Source organism: Ascidiella aspersa, chromosome 7 (assembly GCF_963924565.1).
Source record: "Ascidiella aspersa chromosome 7, kaAscAspe10.2, whole genome shotgun sequence".
NCBI lineage: Eukaryota > Metazoa > Chordata > Ascidiacea > Phlebobranchia > Ascidiidae > Ascidiella > Ascidiella aspersa.
In genome coordinates this window covers 8,615,246-8,634,977 of record NC_139453.1, presented here as the reverse complement: position 1 = coordinate 8,634,977, position 19,732 = coordinate 8,615,246, and the positions used below count along the sequence as shown (strand labels likewise).

The 19,732-nt window shown below is 38.2% G+C and overlaps 1 protein-coding gene across 1 annotated transcript; it reads left to right on the top strand.

Annotated features, from left to right (window-relative positions):
• The first annotated feature begins 402 nt into the window (after positions 1 to 402).
• On the top strand, positions 403 to 14,818 carry LOC146137580 (uncharacterized). The gene is made up of 5 exons (XM_083394387.1): positions 403 to 409; positions 598 to 2,708; positions 5,029 to 5,243; positions 12,209 to 12,423; positions 13,651 to 14,818. The coding sequence occupies exons 1-5, from the start codon at positions 403 to 405 to the stop codon at positions 13,749 to 13,751; spliced, it is 2,649 nt and encodes an 882-aa protein (XP_083250513.1). The 3' UTR covers positions 13,752 to 14,818.
• Positions 14,819 to 19,732: the final 4,914 nt, after the last annotated feature.

Sequence of the window (19,732 nt, the reverse complement as noted above, 5' to 3'; positions counted from 1 at the left end):
CATCAAACAGTAGGGACGCACGATAAATGTATTCGAACAATATGTCAAGCTTCGGTTGTAGTCCCAATGCTTTACAAAAAATGGGTTGATCTTAAGATTGCTTGCTACAGAACCTTCTTAAACGGTTTGAACATGAATTAGTTTCCGACAGCTCATCAAGTTCCAACACCGATTTTTTAAGTGAGCACTGTAACAAATAAAAAATAGGCAAAACAAAGTGTATATTTTCATGCGTGAAAACGCCCAGTTAATTGTTTTTGTTGGATCTTGCACACGCCCTTTCGCTAGCTACTCGTAATTTTTAATTCATAGAGCTAAATTCTAGTGGTTTACTTTATTACTTTTAAAATTTAATAGCACTTATGTTTTTTTAGACAACGAAATCAGATCGAAAGTTTGAAGATGTCAAGTAAGTTTCGCTTTTATTTGTTACGTCATCTTATCTGTTGTACATTCGCAACTGCTTACAAACAAATTTTATGCTTCGAAGTTTGAAAAAATAAGCTTATAAAATTTACCACATAAGCATTGTTGGTTTAACTTTAAAACTGTACAATATTTGGTTCGCAAGACTATATTTTGCATCGCAAATTTTAGGCACGAAGTCAGCATTCCAGCTCTTTGGCGCCACCGCGTGTTCCGTGGCGCTGTCGCGTGACGCGTTCGACGATCCACAACAAAACATCGACCAGAAGCAACTAGCATTTGACAACAAAAACAGCAGCTTATCTCTAAAACTAGCAGGGGCCGATCTACCGGTTGTAAATTCCAGCTTCTTAGTGTATATTTACGCGCCGACCGCGGGCCGCAATCAGCGGTGGCTTGTCGAGTCGCATTTCCCGCTCGAAACCGGTTCAGCCGCCATCGCCCGCGGCCACTGCGTTAGCGCGCTAGCCCTCTCAAGCGTGACGCGTCAAGCAACCTACGTCACGTCGCGAGCCCGCCTAACGAAAGCCGCAGCGGCGCTGGCGTCAAAGGGTGAACGCAGTCGACAACAACAACTGCTGCGAGGCGCGCTGCTGCTATTTTCGGGCGAAATTCGAGTCGACACCGGCGGCCGTACAAAGCGTATCAGCCCGGGTGGAGAGGCGACGCCGCGCTTTCAAAAGTATCACAGTGCGCTGGCGCAAGTTCTGCTGTGCGGGCTTAACGCTCGCTATGTACTAAGCACAAACCCAGCGCAAAAACGACAGAAGATACAGGTGCTGGTCATGGAGATGTGTCTTTTGCCTGAAGACAGCGTCGCGGGCGGAATTTCGCGCTTCACACGCGGTGAACAGTTTTTCGACGTTTTGCAAACGGACAGCTGCCTCGACCACGGCGCCGAGGACATTATGGCACCAGGCAGTGACGATTACGAGTCGCAGCTCCTGGCCATGGAAGAAGAAATGCGCAGGAATGAACTGGAAAGATGCGATTCGTTGTCGAGCGACGAGTTAAGTCAAGACGACTGCCCGGAGTTTGATGATAATTCAGTGGATTACGGCGACGACATACGGGCGCTCATTTCCTCGCCAATGGCGCCCATTTTGGAGGAAGAAGAGGAATTGGACAGCGGATCTTGTGGCGAAGAAAGTGATATTGTTACCGGCGACGATTTAGTGAAATACGACACTGAAAACAACGAAACGTTTTGTACAGGTAACAAACGATTGGAATTTGACTCAACCAAATCTGGAATAATATTGGACAGCTGTAGGCATCAGTCACAAAATAACACTGAATCACAGGACGATGCACCAGACCCTGTAAATAAACCTACAGAGGAGAACGATGTTGATTCAAACACTGCTGAAACGGGTGCGTGTACGATCTGTGACGTCATTGCTGCAGCAGGATGCTTAGAGACTTCGACTGAAAACCTAGCCTCTGTGCAGCAACCCCACGTGGTCGTAACCAAGGCTGATGTGCACGCAGAAGACAAGGACTCGGTCAGGGTCCTGGCTCAGTCGATGACTCGTAGCTCTTTCGCGGCCAAATGCGTGGACTGCGACAGGCGGCGGGGAATTACCGCTGCCGCAACTGAGCCCGATACGCGGAGGCGTTCTAACAACAAGCAGGGAAATGACAGCGTTGTCGCGCCTGTGACGAATGCGGCTTGCGCACTGAAGAATCACAACAGTGATGAGAAGTGTATTGTAGGTAAATCAGCCAGTAAAAGCCCATTAACGTCGCTGCTGTCAGCAGCTAGCATTACTACCTCTGTTGGTTCTTGCGTTGCGAGCGATGCGACTGGCCAAACTGCTGTCGCTGCTTCAGACGACTGTTTGATGAGCGCGAACGATTCAAACAGCGATATGGGAAACTGCGCCACGCATGTGGAAGTAGTGGATCATAGCTCAGCGAAAATTGATAATTCGGAAACTGCTGATAGCTTGAAAACCGCACCGGATAATGTAGCCTCGAAAGGCCCAGATTTACCGAGAAATGTTGCCTCTGAGGCCCCACATTTACCAGCAAACGTCGCCTCTAAGGGGCCCGATTTACCAGCAAACGTAGCCTCGATAGGCCCAGAATTACCAGCAACCGTAGCCTCTAAGGGGCCAGATTTGTCAGCAAACGGCCGAGGTTTATCACTACCCAAGAGGGAAACTGAATTAAGCGAAAGCACGACCGTGGAATTCGACAAGTCTGAAAGAGTAACTGATAAGGGCGAACCTGAGGCGAAGCAAAGAAGCGAAAGCCGCCCGGAAGCTAATTATGCCAAAGTAAGTTGAAAAGTTTTCATCCGATATTTCGTTTTGTGTTGCTTTTCGAGGTATTACTTTAAATATAGTCAAATTGTGAAAATTAAACTCCTAGAATTTCGTGTTTTTAAATAGGCAAACTTTACTTAATGACTATAGGGTTATAGTTTTTTGTAAATCTTATTGGCAAGTTTCCCCACACTTAATTAGCGCCCAATTTACATGCAACTTTTGTGTAATCTAATACTCACAAAACCACTATACGGTGTTAGGTTGGCGTTGGTTAACACAGCTGCGTTTCTTTGATGTTGCTGGCGCGCGAGTTACAGTTAACTGGATATGGATTGGGTTTGAGTTGGGCTTTTGTCATGGCGTGGCATATTATGTAATTAAACATTAACACATAAGCTTAACTTTATTTTACGCCATTTAAACGTAGCCTATACGCTAAAGTTAAAGAAATTCTCAGAGGGAATGGTTTCTTTGGAAGTCGAAAATGACTGGAAAAAATGATCTTTAGGTTGTTTTCTCGTTTTTCATGTTCGCCACGCGTGGGATTTAAACGCTAAAAGTAGATGGGTGCGTCCACCTAAGAGAAATTCTTCGTGACTAAAAATGTCTCCGTCTTTGTGATTATGCCAAGTTTGACATCGACTCTCACTCTTGCGTTCATTTGCCTTTACCAGAAGTTTTAGCTCCACTAAGAGAATTACAAGGGCGTGGGGCAAAATTAGGTGAGTGGCGAATAAGGTTTGGCGTCTTGCAGATTAAATCAGGATATCAAGAGACTTTCCCAAAAGCGGTATATCCACCCAAACTATAGAGCCAATTGAATATAGCGTGTGCACGATTGTACCACGGGCCATACCATGCAATATTGACGGAAAAAAGCCTATTATTTTATAGCTTTGTTTCTTTGTCCTTATGTTTTTACATGTGTAATGTTTGTCATCAATATTATTCAGACACACGCATAAAACAGATGATTGATGACCTCACAATCGGTTGTCAAAACATTACGACCACTGTTCTGTTGAGTCGACGCAGTGTTTTGCAGTAAGCAACTCGCTTTACAGGCGGTTGACACGTCAGGCACCTTGCTAGTGTCTATATTTAAAGATACTACCTTCCGTTTTCACAAGTCCGAAATGCCAAGACTTTCGTGACATACCCAGGCCTAGATGTCGAATACAGTTTATAGTAGCTGGCAATAAATCTAGCGTCAACGACTTGTTTATCCAAGTTTTAAGGATTGTTTACTTAGCATATTGCCTGCGTCATTCGGCCGATAGAATGAAAGTCGCAATGCCTCCCTTTGCACTTTTCAGCTCGTTTTAGCCAACCACGAGCCAGCACGGCGCACACCCCGATTACAATCTGGGCGATAAAAAGAATTCACTTCGCGAGAATCGATTAGATTTGGAAGACACCGCTCAAGTTGATTTATTAGTAGAACTGTAGTGGGCCTTATCTCGAACAAAACTAAACACAATTTTTTTCGTGTGTTTATTGTGTTTCCCCGCAGTGTATCGACTTGTTTGCAGACGTTCACTTAATTCCAACCATTAAAGTGTAAATTGTTCTGTTTTACGTCAAATAACGCGGTAAACGTCGCATGTTAAATCCAATCCTTTCTGCGCCAATAAACTGAACGAAACAGTTAAGCTACCGACCCACTAGCATTGCTGTGGTTAGTTAAACTACAGCCCATACGCCTCGCAACAACCTTTAATTCCAATATTTTACAACCTTTAATTAATATAATATAATATATTTAAGGCTTTTCAGCATTAATTTTACTGGCACTCGTGTAGCCGATAGAACGCGACCATTCCAAGTATCGGACATTCCGAATGACAGTTACCAGTTTAACAGGTTTACTACCGCTTCACCAAAGTAAATTTAAATACGACTTGACTGGGACTTTTGGCTTGCGCAAACGATGACTTGGACTGGGACTTGACTTGTTATTTATTCACAAAGAATTGACTTAGACTTAAGATATTTTACAAATGACTTGACTGGGACTTACGTCATTTTTAAATGTTTTAGATCAGTGCTTCTTAACCTTTTATAGTTTGTTCAACCCCTAGCATATATCTTCAGATTTAATTCACCCTTGTCTCATGATATGATACAACTATCTTGTCAATATATAACAGCACACCCGGAATATCCGCCCTGCTCGCAAGCTATCATCTATTTCTGACGGTTTACCCTTATTCACCCCTTTTGGTTGGTTCACCAATGCAAAAATTTTATTCACCATGGGGTGTACCATTCACCTGATTAACAAACACTGTTTTAGAACACATTAACAACGTCACATCACTTTATTTAGGTCACCAAGACCAGCATTGACTTCTTCGGAGCACGGGCGGCAGGCAGCACCCCGACTGCTTGCTGCTTGAGCGGCCAGATGCGCTGCCTGAACGCCCCATCTCACCAACGAGACAAGATGTCGGTGATAGAGGACGGCGACCGGTGCGACCTCGAACTGTACGTGAAGTTGCTTGAGGGACTGGCCGCCGGCAAGTCGAAGGTCTACGTGAAAGCGTGAGTGTTACGACTTATGTCCGATATTAGCTATCCTAATAGAAATCCCAAAACAAAAACCAACAGTATAATAACCTACCAGTCGATCATCGGGTATTGGCTCCGTTATGATAATAATATTTGACATACCTAACAGCCAGTATTTCTAAAAAATACACTTGGCAAAACATAAAACGAACTCAGTATTTTGAGCTTACCAGCTTGCATTGAGGAATAAAATGCAAAAAATGGCGCTGGGATTTGTGTGTTTGTTTTTGTTAGTTTTGCGTAGTAAATAGCCATGCCCGATATTGTCGGATCAGAACCATCAGGTAGTATACTTGTGTTACTTATCGCTACTGTTTAAGTGTCATCGGTGTGTTTTAGATGGCAAAGCCCTTGCGACCCACTTTCACATTTTGTATAAAAATTGAATTAAAATCAATAATCGAAGTTTTCTTAACACTAAAACAATTTTTGGCGTATTTCATTTTTGGTAATTTGGGTTTTAGCAGGGGTCACCATATGCTATTCGACGTATGTGATTTATGTGTGTTTTTTTTGTGTTTTTTTTTGTGGCAAAAACTCGGCTTTCAGACAAATGAGTGTTGGCGTACCATTCGACTCCTATCGAATAACAAATTTAAACGGGATATGTTGTTGATAAATTGAAGTTTTTTACTCCATTTCAATTGGTAAAGGAGTGTATGCCATCCATAAATAATACCCTCACTTTTTCGAGGGTGTAAAGTAGTTATTGGTTGTTATACTATTTTTTGCCCATTTTCTTGAAAAGTTTTTTTCCTAAAAATGCAACAAGAATTAAAATTGACAATTTCTAACAGTGCGTTTTTTTCTGTCAGTGATGGATTAACTATCTTGGCGTATTTTTAACAGGGGTTCATAAAGGAACAAGACATACCATTATACACAAATACACGTTGCTACCACGCATAATAAAAAATAGCTCCTCTTAAATCACGTTATTTTGTTCTACAATGTTACGGTGACCAATACAATACTGTACACCGACTTTTGGGGTGAATGACTATACCAGTCCCTGAAACGTTCACGCCAAACTACGGAAGAACATGTAAAAAGAAGCTTTTTTGAATAATATACACCACGTTCAAACAAAAATGGTATTTCAAGATATTGGTTCACCATGAAATTCAGTGTTTGCAGCGTGCTATAGGTTTCTACACATCGATTGCCGCTATAAGAGCAAAACTGTAAATCGGTCTGTGTTATGACAGAAACAGCGAATAGCAGGGGTGTATTGGGCCTATATGGTCGATGTTCATGTCCGCTATATAAACAGTTGGTTTAAGGTGTCTATATCTTTCGCTCTATCTCTGAAGTTACAGAAAATAAAGCTTTTATTTGCAAACGTTAGCCGTAAATTTGCAAACATTAAACGAAGTGGTATTTCACAGCTTAAAATGCACTTTAGGACTTGAAAAGATATTCGTGTGTTAATACCAAGTATCTGAAGTGTTCTATATGGCGTGGATTATAATACTCCTGCGCATACCATCTGCCTTTGTGTCTCTCTATTAGGGCGGTGCCCCGCTTTTGGTAGCCCCTTATGGACGCAGCCAATGTGCGAGAGCAAACAACAATATATTGTCAGCGCATTCCGCCTTCTAAATTTCGTTGGGCAAACACAAAACAGGATTTGAATAGCTGGCAAGCTAAATATGTATATATCTTTATATCTATGTGTATATAAAGATATTGAATAACTTTTTTCTTCAGACGTCCAAATTGTATTTTTTATGCTTTCAAAATAACTTAAACCCTATATATATTGCCTATATTTATATTATATATATATTTTATGTTACCCAATGTTTTTATTAATGTTTTGTGCATTGCAACAGAACATTAACCATTATGTTATATTTCAATTTTTGTCAATGTAAAACAAAATACTGTACACTCATGCTAAGTAGCTTTAAATATATAATTTTAACATTTTTTGTGGGAAATATGAAACTTGGTTGACAGTATAATGAGTTTTTGTGTTGTCTGTCTATTTCTATGATTTTAAAGGGATATCTTGAAGCCATAATACCTCTACCATATACATTTGGCATGCATATAAAGAACTTTTGTATAAATCTTTATTTTCAGATATAAAAGTGCTCATTTTCAGTAAACAGTATCTAGTCAAAACGCGTTTGTTAATGGGGCTCAAGGCAACGGGAAAATCTCCAAAACCTGATATCGTTAATAATTTAGAAGACGATAAATCGTCGGGCCAACCCACGCGTGCATTACACGGACAAGCAAAACCATAGAGGGCACTGATTGACGAGTCAAAATGACCCGTAAAGTTCGAGCTTCAATAAACATATACCGGTTACTACTTCGTGCTGCCTTCGGGGAGAAATATTGACGATGGAGTTTATGCTGATTTATGTTGTGCTTTAACAGTTTCCTGTTACTTGCTACGTGTGGGTTACGACTTGACATTGTTGTAAGCAAGTCATTTTGAAATGACTTAATTCCCAGTCAAGTGATTCGTAAAATACCTTTTGTTTAAATCAGTATTTTCGGATAAATGCCAAGTCAACTCTCATAGATAAATGAAAACATTGAGTTTTAACCCAAGTCATTTGTTCAAACGACTTCAGTCAAGTAAAGTTATTTTTCCCAAAAGACTTAAGTCGAGTCAAGTCATTTGAAAGCAGTGACTTAAGTCATTTACAACACTTTGACTTGACGTAATAAGTCTTTTTTGAATAGTTGTATTAAATGTTGTTTGACTTTTTACAATAACTTGACTTGTTTTTTTATGTGACACGCACAAATGAATTTATACGGATTAGGCGAATGACTTGTATTGAACTGAATTATTTCAATTAATAACACTTTGGTAAAATTGGGTTACATACTATTTTTTTACACATAAAACAGTTTGTGTGGTATTTATTTCATTTGTGTTGTTTTCTATGTAAAATGTTGCTCTGAATTTGATAAATTGGCCTATCGTGGATATTTTAACAACTTGTTTTACTTACAATAATTCAACTTGTGACCTTAATTGCTTCGGCAATGTCTTAACCTGGAATCTGATTCCGATATTAGTTTTAATTTGTTTTTTTTTTTATGAATGACTACAATGCTACTAACTTCATTTCGAAAGGGTCATTTTCAAAATTTTAGGCTGGTCGTATCATAGGTACAGCTGACCTGTGCGAAAGGTTGAAATTGAATTAAATCGCCCGAGGAGTCATCTTTTCTCATTAATACTACGTCACAGGTTGTTGCGTCGCTTTTCGGAATGAATCACATGTTCGTCTAATGCTGCTGAATATGACGTGTTAATTTATTGACGTTTTAAGATTTACGTCCAATTTATATACAGCGGGTAGCTTTGCAATGCATTTCAATGCGTACACCTTCTCTATTTAGCTATGTGAGTCTGTAACGGGTATTATTTGTGCAAAATCAGTGCTGTAATGACTTACGTCATTCACTTGACTAAAGTGCACTTAATTCACTGTTTTCAAATGAATTGACTTAAGTCTTCGGGGCAAAATGACTTGTCGTGACTTAATTTCGGACAAATGACTGTTTTTTTTAAACTGCGTTATTTATCTTAAATTTTTTTTATTATTCTGAAAGAAAAACAATTTGGTTGCTATACGTTGCGTTTATGGTATCTTTTACGTGAGTCAGCATTGATCTAAGTCGAAGGATACGTTTTTATTTTTATGACAGGACTTGACTAGTAGACTTGGTATAATTAGGATTTGACCGAGACTCGACTTTGGCAACTGATGTCTTGGACTGAGTCTCGACTGTTTTTCGAAAAGACTTGACTTAGACTTAAGTTATTTTAAGAATGACTTGACTGGGACTTAAGTCATTTCAAAATGACTTGTTTACAACACTAGAAAATATGAAATAGGATCTCGGACGTGCCCTACTAATTCACGAAAACATGACCTAGAACAGTATTGTAAACATTTCATTTTTGACCAATTAATTTTTAAACAAAATTTTGCAGAAATGACCCGAACCCTACACAAATAGCAAGCAAACTATTTTACGTACAAAATTATGGAAAAAACTTATTTTATCAAAAGCATCTCATCTAGTAAGTGAAGTATAATTGTGTGGAAGAACATATCAAGTCAAAAGTGTCGCTCAAATACTTTTCAATTGATTACTTTGGAAAACACTTGAGCGCAAGTCTTAAGTTGGTACAACACTATTTTTTAAATTAAAAATGCGTTTTGCGAAGCTAACAGTGTTTCTGGGGCTAGTTGAAAAGGTGACGTCTTTCGCTTTGCCCAGTACTGTGTTTATAACGTTGGACAATAGAAAATAGAAAACATTAAGCAAAATACATTCAGCATCAAGATGTGCCTTTCTAAAATGCAAAGTGTTTGGATCCTTGACAAAGTAGGTGGAGATACCAGTCACTGTTTACAGCTTGTGGTCGGACTTCCCGTAAACGTGGCCTCGATGCTTATCGCAAACTTCTACAGCAGCCTGTACTTTGCGGGTATACGCTGGCTGCGGGTTTTTAAAACCGGTATTTATAATGACATTTACACGGCCATATCGCACACGCGGTGACTTTTCACTAAACCACAGGGGTAGAATATTTTTTTTATATTACCATAGTGATGACGTCACACCGTTACGTTATAACAAGACGTCTTAAACAACAAACCCCCCCAAAAAACTCGTGGTATCATTCTATCTTGTGCAAAAATATGCAGCTGAAGTAAATTAGTTTTAAATAAATTTAAAATAATATGTGGATGGCGTAGTAAAAAGGGACATGGAATGGTTAATAATAACCTTTTTTCAGGAACAAACGAACACTTTTTTGTACCGAAACGGCGTACGTGAAAACATCTTTTAGTTTCACTGCTACTAAAGCTTAAGACACGAGAACGTTTGTTATAATTCTGACCAAAGTGGAAAGGAAGCCTTCTTATTTTTATGGACGATTATCAGGACGAGTTACGTTAAATATTTACTGCGGAGCATCTAATATAATGCAAATAGATGTTGAAACACTGTTTCACGTCTTAATTTTATATTACTTCGCGATTCGTTGACATAATTTATCAATAGTTAACAACCTTTGCATCTGTAATTATAGATTTTTTCAATTTTTATTTTTTGTAATTTTAGAATATCGTCGCAAATAAAAATAAATTTGATTGTTTTGTACAGAGTTCAATCGCTCCATTTACGCCATATTTACGCATAGAAACTTTTAATGAGTTGTATATCAACTATAGCAATAAAATCACGGAATTTTCTGATTTAGCTGAATTAATTAAAATTGCTTCACCTAAAATGCATCATTTTATCGAATTTATCGCAACACACCTTACCACCACTCATAAATATTTAATCAGGTTTTAATTATACATTAACGAGCCGCTGCTAACCCCCATCCTTTCCAGGGGTGGGTAACGTGCGGCCTTTTTTATTTTATGTGCGGCCCTTCACCTTCTTACAGCTATTTGTGCACCTTGTTGGGACTTTTTCTATCAGTTTCCTATTTGAAGTGCGATGTAACCCATAGGCTACACCGCTACACTAATGCAGTTGAACTCGAATGGGAAGCATCTATTACAAAACAATCTTCATTCATAAAGTTTTACTTCAACAATTACACTTGTCTAGTACGGTCAAGGTGTAACAGACTTTTGCCACGCATATTGACTGAGATGTTATGTTTAACAGCTGGTTTTGAATTAAGTCTGTTAATTAAATTGTACTCAACCGATCCGTACGAGAAAAGCATCATTGGAATTGTAGGAAAAGTTATTTTCGAATCCACAAGTAGACAGCACTGACAAAACTGCAGTAGTTGCAGCCTAGCAGCTCATTAGTTTTTCTAGTAAAAGCTGAAAATATAAATTAGTGTTTATTTGATGTGCGGCCCTCCTGTAAGCATTACATTTCCTAACTGGCCCTTGTGTTAAAAAGGTTGCCCACCCCATTCTTTAGGCACTAACTCCGTTTGGATATTTTTTTAAGTTTTTTTCTCCCTATTTTTACGTTTTCGTCGAAAGCTTCACGGTGGTTATAGTGTGTTCAGAAATACTTTAATGTTTATTGCTTAATTTATTTGATATGCGTATAACGTCATTACAGGATACAGCGCGTGTTATATACATAGAACATCCTATCAGAGTTGTAAACATGCTTTTTTGAAATACCCTGAGTCCAAGTCATGTCTTGTGCAAAAAATAACAAGTCAAGTCCCAGTAAAACGCATTAATTGCCCAAGTCAAGTTCAAGTCAATATTAGAGCAAGTCAAGTCATTAACATCAAAATACAACGCTAAACTTGAGCAATAGCTAAATAATAACTAAACGCAAAATACAGCGTGAGTAAACTGATTTACGTGCAAACATAGAGATAAAAACCCGATTTTATAAAAAAAAAAAGACGAAAACGCCAATTTCATTCGACTCAATGAATCAAGTACAATTCGGGACATTTATTTAAAATACTTAAGTCAAGTCATTTAAAAAGAGAGACTTTAACCGTATAAAAAAGTTGATCGTATGCAGTTGTGACCAGCAACAAGTTAGAAATTACCTTGTCCAACGTTCAACTGAAAGGTGATAATGCTTAAACAGGGACCTTTACTGCAATACTCAGTGCCGGATTAACTATTAGGCTACTAATAGACTTAAGCCCTGCAAACATTCGGCCCCTCAATTTTTTAAATATACATTGTAATACACTATGAGTCTATGACACTTATTTAATACATGTTTTTATGTTATGTTTGTGTTATTTTGCAGTAAACAATTTCAATTTTTCATGTATGTATTTTTATTACTTTTTGTAGCTTGGTTTGCAATAATTAGGCCCTTCTCTAGCAAATAGCCTTAGTCCCAACAGAACCCTTAATCCGGCCCTGGCAATACTAGATATAATTCATTCAAATAATATCGAGTCCCCACTATAACAAAATAATCTATTTTCGTCCCAGAACCTTTCTTCACCCCGACCCGACTTACAAGAGGTTAAAGCGGAAAACTCAGGCGGTCAAGTCCTCCTCTCAGCTGCAACTTCACAAGCACATTCTGCTCCCCAATCTGAGGCGAAATATTTTGAGCCAAGGGCGCCTGGTAGTGGCGGTGTGGAGCCACTCACTGACGTCAGGAAACAAGCAGATGTGCAAATGCGAGATCGATATGGCTTACAGTAAGTCGCCCTTATATTTGTTTAAAAGCAACTGGTAGCACATACCTGAACAAGCTATATACGGTTCGAGGCTTACTTTCCATAAAGCTGGTTTCGGCAAAAATAGGCTTGTTTACGTTTGTCTGTTGATTTTTGAAAATTTTATTCAATAAATTATACTTGTAAAACCTTCCAACAATAGAAACCACTGCGCTAAAAATGTTTTATTGGTATTTTTTGTAAATTCTAGGTTATATTAAAATCTTGAAGTTTGGTTTTCAATATTTACGTTTAGTTACGAGCTTGTCAGTGGATTTTAACATAAGTTATTTTTCTAACTATACTTTTCGTCTATTATGTGAAAGCCCATTCTTTTTAGCCCATTGATCGCAATCTGAAAAGTGAGCTGCCGTCAGATTTGTTCGGGCCGCCCGTTAAAAAATTGGCTCATAAGATGTAAACCATTTAGAAACCAGCAAAAAACAAAGCTTAGAAGTTATGCTTTTTCTAACTATTGTATACAGCAGTAATTGCCTTCAACATGACACGCATAACAAGGTTTCTATATACCGTATACATGATTGAAAGCGTGAAACTGCAGAAAATCTGTCAGTTATGATGAGAAAACGTCGGCAATCAGCGCGCCGTGCAATATCGCCGCATACGACGCTGTACAGATTGTAATTATACCATGCATTAATTATCGCGACGGCTTAGCGCACTCGGGCGCCGGAACGCATTAAACTTGTATCCGCGTAACGTGATTTCGTGTCTCTGCTTCCCGCTGATAATTATTTTTAATAACTCGCCGGTTGTTGGTAGACGCAGTGTTCGCGCTAAGAAAATTGAGTCATGAAACTTTTAGTCATGAAAATTTTAGAGACGACGTCACAAAGCGTGAAAAAAAAACGAAAAAAAAGCGTGAGACGTCATGAAACAAATATTCCCAAAAAACCTATTTGCAACTGAAACCGGGTTTAAATACGACGTTTAATTGGATATGGCAACAAAGCGATCGCGCGAAAAAATATCCGATTATTTCATATAAATTAATAAAACGTCTAATTTTGAAAGATAGGATACGTGATGCTTGTGCCGTTCTCATTTATCAAGATGATTTTGCCAATTTGTGTGAGCCATTGACCCCACAGCTGTATTTGCATAAAAATCACCACAGCTGCACAGTAATTTTTTCTCAAAAAATATCAACGAATTCTTTTAAGGTAACATGCTATCTCCTTTCGACAGAGCTTGATTTCCCAGAGTCAGAAGGGGTTCGAACCTCGTTCGCCGAAAAGCTGCTGGCAAGCAACAAGACGTGGAACACCACTACACTCTACATGAGCTGACGTCATCCCTATATAGACCGACGGGCACCCCAAGAACACCGCAATCCTTTTTTTTTATCCCGTTAAAAGGCTCTTTAGATAACTGATATCGATGCCGCGCCGGAGAAGCTGAACACAACAAGTTTGTCGACATTTCTCTGTTGAATGGTTGCTCGTATACACAAATAGAGGCGGTATGGTTGGACAAGCAATATTCGGCATCCGTAAAGCATCTTCTCCATTTGTTCGATCAAACTATTATAACAATGATGAACGCTCAGACTTACTGCCGTAATCCCAGTGTTTTAGGTATTTGGAAATGACTTTAGTCTCGTGTAATTGATTTGTGAAACAACTTGAATCCCAGTCAAGTATTTTTTTTGGAATAACAAGACATCAATTTTTAAGTCAAGTACCAGTCAAGTTATTATTACAAAAAGTCATCTCCAAGTTTCATCGCTGAAAAAAAACACTAAAAAACGTTCGAATTGGTAAACTCGTCCAAACGTCTGCTTATATGAGCTATAACTAAACAATATATAAAAAAGCATAGAAATCTAGTCGCTTTGCTTGCAAAACTTGAGATAAATAGTTATGAAAACACTTAATTTTAAACCAAGTCACTTCACTTAATGACTTATGCTAAGTCAAGACATGTGTTCAAAAGACTTAAATGACTTAACTCAGGTCAGGTCGTTTGAAAAGCTTGACTTGATTGATCAAAGTCAAACGTAATCTAAAACGTCTTTAGCTCCCCGCAAATGCTAACAGAAAAGCATTATTCATTTTGACATAGCTTTTCAATTATTGTAGCCCATCCTTCTTTTCAAATGCTTCTGATCTTGAAACTTGGTTAGCAATTTTTTATGCTATCGTTTAATAAAGCTATTTTTTGTCTAAATAGTCTTACACCAGAATCGCAAAAAATATATATATTTGGAAATACATTTTTACGACAAATTTTCTGATTTTTTGGTTCGATACCGATTTGTTTTTGTCGCCCAACCTTTTTGGTGGTTTCTGTCAATTTGCAACAGAAAACCGCCGTTCACTGTGATTTGATACCGCAATAAACAACTTCGAGATTATTGCAAACCAATTTACTATCGACAGTATAGTAATCTGTGTCGAAGTTTATCTTGATTTGTTGTAACCTGTTTTTCGGTTTGTGGGAGCACATCAGACTCACTACTAAACGACATGTGGATAGCATGAAAGCAAATTTAAGGATATGTAGGTCGACTGATTTAGGTTATATATGTTCAAATTAGAAACCACCCAATGGCAAAAAAAAACTTTTTGAAACAAGTCGTTTTGTAACGACTCAGAAACCAGTTAAGTCATTTGTAAACTAATCAAGTCCAAGTTAAATGATTGCTAAGTATAGGAGACCCAGCCCAAGTCAATATCAAACAATTCGAGTCAGGTCGTGCGATTCTGGGCAATTGTTTTTTAAATCAACAAAAGCGCAGCAAATGAACTCGTTAGAAATGTAAAGTCATACACCCAATTTATTCAAACTATATATTGAAACTTAAGGCAAATCAAAGTGTAGTCGAACTATTTAAAATCTGTTGCTTATAGGAGTTACTTTGAAATCTATAATTCCAACTGTTACAACACTGTGAAACATCAAAATTTTCCTCAAGAAAACTCAGACCTTGCCAAAAAGCAATTAGAAAACAATACGCGAATACAAACTTTGTGGTATTTCTCTTCTATAATTTATATTATTTACACGTACTCACACTCCATCCAATTGTGTAAATCTGGTTAATCTAAAACAGGCCAAGCAAAACTTATCATGAAAAAGAGTCGGGTAAAAAGTATGTCACAATAATAATTTTTAACCTGTAAGCCTATACCAGCGGTAAAAGAAAGCCTGAACGATCCGGAGCGGCTTTCAGGTGTAATAATTTGTGCGCGTAGGTAGGCCACGACGTATTAAATAGCCTAATGTTATTTTTTGTCAGACCATTACCCCTTTTTTATCGTATGATTTAAGCGAATACCAGATATTGTAGGGATAAAAGTGAAAAAACTGCCTGAGCTAAGTCTTATTATACATTTGTTTAATAGGGCTTTACATCAGCAAGTCCACACTTTATTATTAAAATCGAAGAAACCGAAAAATGTTATTAAAGGTTACTTTACTTAATAGAACTATGTCTTCGCTAAAAACGGTTTATTTTGTTGTGAAGGTTTGACGTCATTCATTTCATACAAAGCTAAACAAAGTAAATTCGTTTTAGTATAACTTTTTTGGTTGTGTACGTGCGTGCGTGTGTGCGTGCGTGCGTGCGTGCGTGCGTGCGTGCGTGCGTGTGTGTGTGTGTGTGTGTGTGTGTGTGTGTGTGTGCATGTGTGTTTGTGTGTGTGTGTGTATTTGTGCGTGCGTGCGTGTGTGTTTGTGTGTGTGTGTGTGTGTGTGTGTGTGTGTGTGTGTGTGTGTGTGTGTGTGCATGTGTGTTTGTGTGTGTGTGCGTGTGTGTTTGTGTGTGTGTGTGTGTGTGTGTGTGTGTGTGTGTGTGTGTGTGTGTGTGTGCATGTGTGTTGTGTGTGTGTGTGTGTGTGTGTGTGTGTGTGTGTGTGTGTGTGTGTGTGTGTGTGTGTGTGTGTGTGTGTGTGTGTGTGTGTGTGTGTGTGTGTGTGTATTTGTGCGTGTGTGTACTTGAACAGAAAGAGTGGTTTTGGATTTCATAAAGACACACGTCTAAATCGAAATATACATACACTTAACTGAACTGAACACATTAAAAATAAATAGGGAAAATTAACCCGGAATACAGTATTGTGCATTTACTGGAGATGTTCCAGGAGTAAGTTTTTCCATCATTTGGACAAGGAGATTATTTAGGCAAATCATACTTTATATATTATTTAAATTAATACTAAGCTCTATATTATGAATATGTCACAAGGCTATACCATACAAATCGCTAACAATGTGAAATTCACTATTTTCTATAAAGCGATTTGTTTCTAACCATTTTGGAAAAAAGCATTAGTTACGGTCTTACTCGCTTGGTTAACAATATTTTGTGACAACGTTACACTATAGTGAAAACAACGATTTTTTGTCGGTGCAAGTGCAACGCTACATGAGATGTACAGTTATAAATAGTGCAACATACAGCAAAACAACTATAGGTGAACTATTCCATCAGGCCCAGTGCTCGTTGCTGGTCGATTTCAGATGCTTTTACACAAGTGATGGACATTAGACAAGTGCAAAGCCCCGCTTTTGCCACCAGCAGCAGCCAGGCTTTGAAAGCAGATGTCGGATGGCAGTGGCAGCCTTTTGGAGAAACTCGTCTCCTTGATAAGAGGAGGTATTAACGCGGGCAAGATTACACAGTCGGCAGTTCCATGGACCGTCTGCGGGTTCAACATGTTTGCTGCCTTATTGTCATTTTTGAATATCATCTGATAACGCGGCGCTTGTTCTTTGGTAGTTGGACAAGGACTTTTTGCGACCGTTGGATTGTTGGATCTGCTGTAAAAGGTTTTAAGCGATTAGGAATCCACACTGGGTTACAATCTGTTTCGCAGTTTGTACGGTATACTACTGTACTCGTTTTACATAGGTCATTTTTTAATCTTGGCGTACCTAAATCTTTGACATTCGATTTTGTATAACAGTGTTCTGCGATTTTATATACGTCGATTGTAAATCGGAGAATTGGTTAAATGTACGAGTTTAATGCTTAGTCTTCAGAATATCGCCAATTCTTATCTTATAAAGACTAACCAACCTTAAGTTTTAGTTCTAATTTAAATAAGAAAAATCGCTGTAAACCGGTAAGAAAGCAAAATAGTAAACGCACGTTTAGTTCGTGACTCGATTGAGTAGTTTTGAGATGTCTAAGACAAGTCCCGAGTCCCGAGTCCGACTCTGACCCCGCAGCACTGATTACATGGACAATTTTTTTTAATTGAAAAAGATCAAGTTACGTTGGGTTTGACACTTAACATTTATTTTCTGACACTTAACATTTCTTTTCGATACCGATGCGAAATATTTCAGGCAAAATGATCGCGATCCTCTTGATACGAAATGACGTCATTACTATGGTCAAACAGGCAAAATAAGTAAAATGTTAACGTTCAAAGGTAGTTTTTTCAGGTTGTTAGGCTAAAAATTGCTTTGGCGTTAGGAGATTTAGTCACCTCCTATTGTTTACCAACTATTTTTTAATATTTACCTTTCAAGGTAAATAGCTGCAGTTGATCACCAATCTGGCTAACATTCCTAAATGAATTAGCTATCGAATCGGCACCGATAGCACACTAGTTTCGTTTGGGCACCAATACTACCAGTTGACACCAGGTATCGGTTTCGATCCAATGTTATCGGACATCCCAACATCCCACGGTTGCACATTAAACGCGATTCAACAAAAGTATATAGTGGACACACACCTGACTTTTCCCGATTCAAATTTTTTGCACGAGCCCAATACCCTGCTACGACTCTGCGACCATCGTTCCTTCACTGATGACGAGCGAACTCGATCTAGGAAGAGCAGCATCGCGATGCCAACCAGAGAGGTGACAGTGGTTCCGATCGCGCATCCCACCATGACCAGTAGAATAATAGACGGGTCGTCACACTGGGCTTCTCCCCACGTAGTTTGACTGGCCGATAGGTGTTCAGCAGAAGTGGTCATCTTTCTCTTAGGATACTGGCTGAATCTGTTACTTTGGATTTTTAAAGGATCAAATAGTCGTCTGAAACAATTTTGTTTTTACACTGTTATTGAGGAGTATTAAGGACAAGATAAAACACGCTTTCCGCAAATGTTTTATTCGCCTTAAAATTTGCGCGTATTCTTACCGATTATAAAAGTGAAAAGGGAGCTAGCGAGTTTGAGAAGACAGTTCAATGTTACAATAAATTTTTTGGGATATGCATGGTATCATAATAAAATGTTTATGTTAGTGCTATATCCTTCTCAGTAGACTTTTCTCAGATTGTGTACTGTATTTTTTATAATAAATTTGGGGGCAAGTTTCAGTGAGGAGACTAGAACTCAGAATAAGATTACCACAATAAAAAAGGTTTTAGTTGATGCTTTTACTCTTTGATTTTACCAATGTTGTACTATTCTTAAAGTATTAAGATGTAAGTATGGCAAAAAATTGTTAGAAGACATTTCAAGGTTTGAATTAGGAATGTGGTACATAGAATGCGAATGCGATTTAATGCTGATGAAAAAAGAGAATAGGCTATGTTCGGCGTGTTTAAAATAATATGCAAACGCTTGACTTTCCCCTTTTTGGATTGGGTTAGAGACATTTATTTTGGTTCTCAAACTTTTATCTATATACACTTTAAAGTATTCAAAAAAACGTCTAAAACACATGCTACATACCGATTTCCAGTGTTCTTAAAAAGCCCTATAGTCAAGTAATTTAAAAAGCAACTAAAGTCCAGGTCAAGTATTTTGCAGTAGATAACAAGGCGAATACCAGGTGATGTAATAAATTGCCCCAGTCAAGATCCAACCAGGTCAATTAAAGCAGGGCAAATTCAAGTCAAGTCAATGACATAAAAATTGAACGTTAAACTTTTGAAATTTCTTTACCCGCACGTGCATGAGAAATATCTCAAATACGAAAACTACAGTAACACAACGATTATCAAGCAAATTGTTTAACCAGCAAACAGAGATAAGTAACCGAGTTTTATTAAAAAATATTCCACGAATTCATGAATTCAAAACTCGTCCATAATTTCAAATCAAGTTATTTGACTCAATGACTTAAGTGCAAATCAAGTCATTGTGACCAAAAGACTTGTCAAGTTATGTTATTTAAATACAGTGACTCAAGAATAATTGACCTAAGTCAGTTCAACATTGCCTATTTTTAATACAAACTGGTTTATTTAAAAAAAAAAACAGTTCTGCGAGAAACTTGATAATATTTCAAGGCACACTGGTCTGCCAGTAAAAACTGTGAAGACTGCCGGCCTAGCGTTGAACACCGTCTTTTTGTAA

Coding starts and splice junctions, on each gene's coding strand:
- LOC146137580 (XM_083394387.1), top strand. Junction 2,709..5,028: donor CGGAAGCTAATTATGCCAAA/GTAAGTTGAAAA, acceptor CACTTTATTTAG/GTCACCAAGACCAGCATTGA. Junction 5,244..12,208: donor TCGAAGGTCTACGTGAAAGC/GTGAGTGTTACG, acceptor TTTTCGTCCCAG/AACCTTTCTTCACCCCGACC.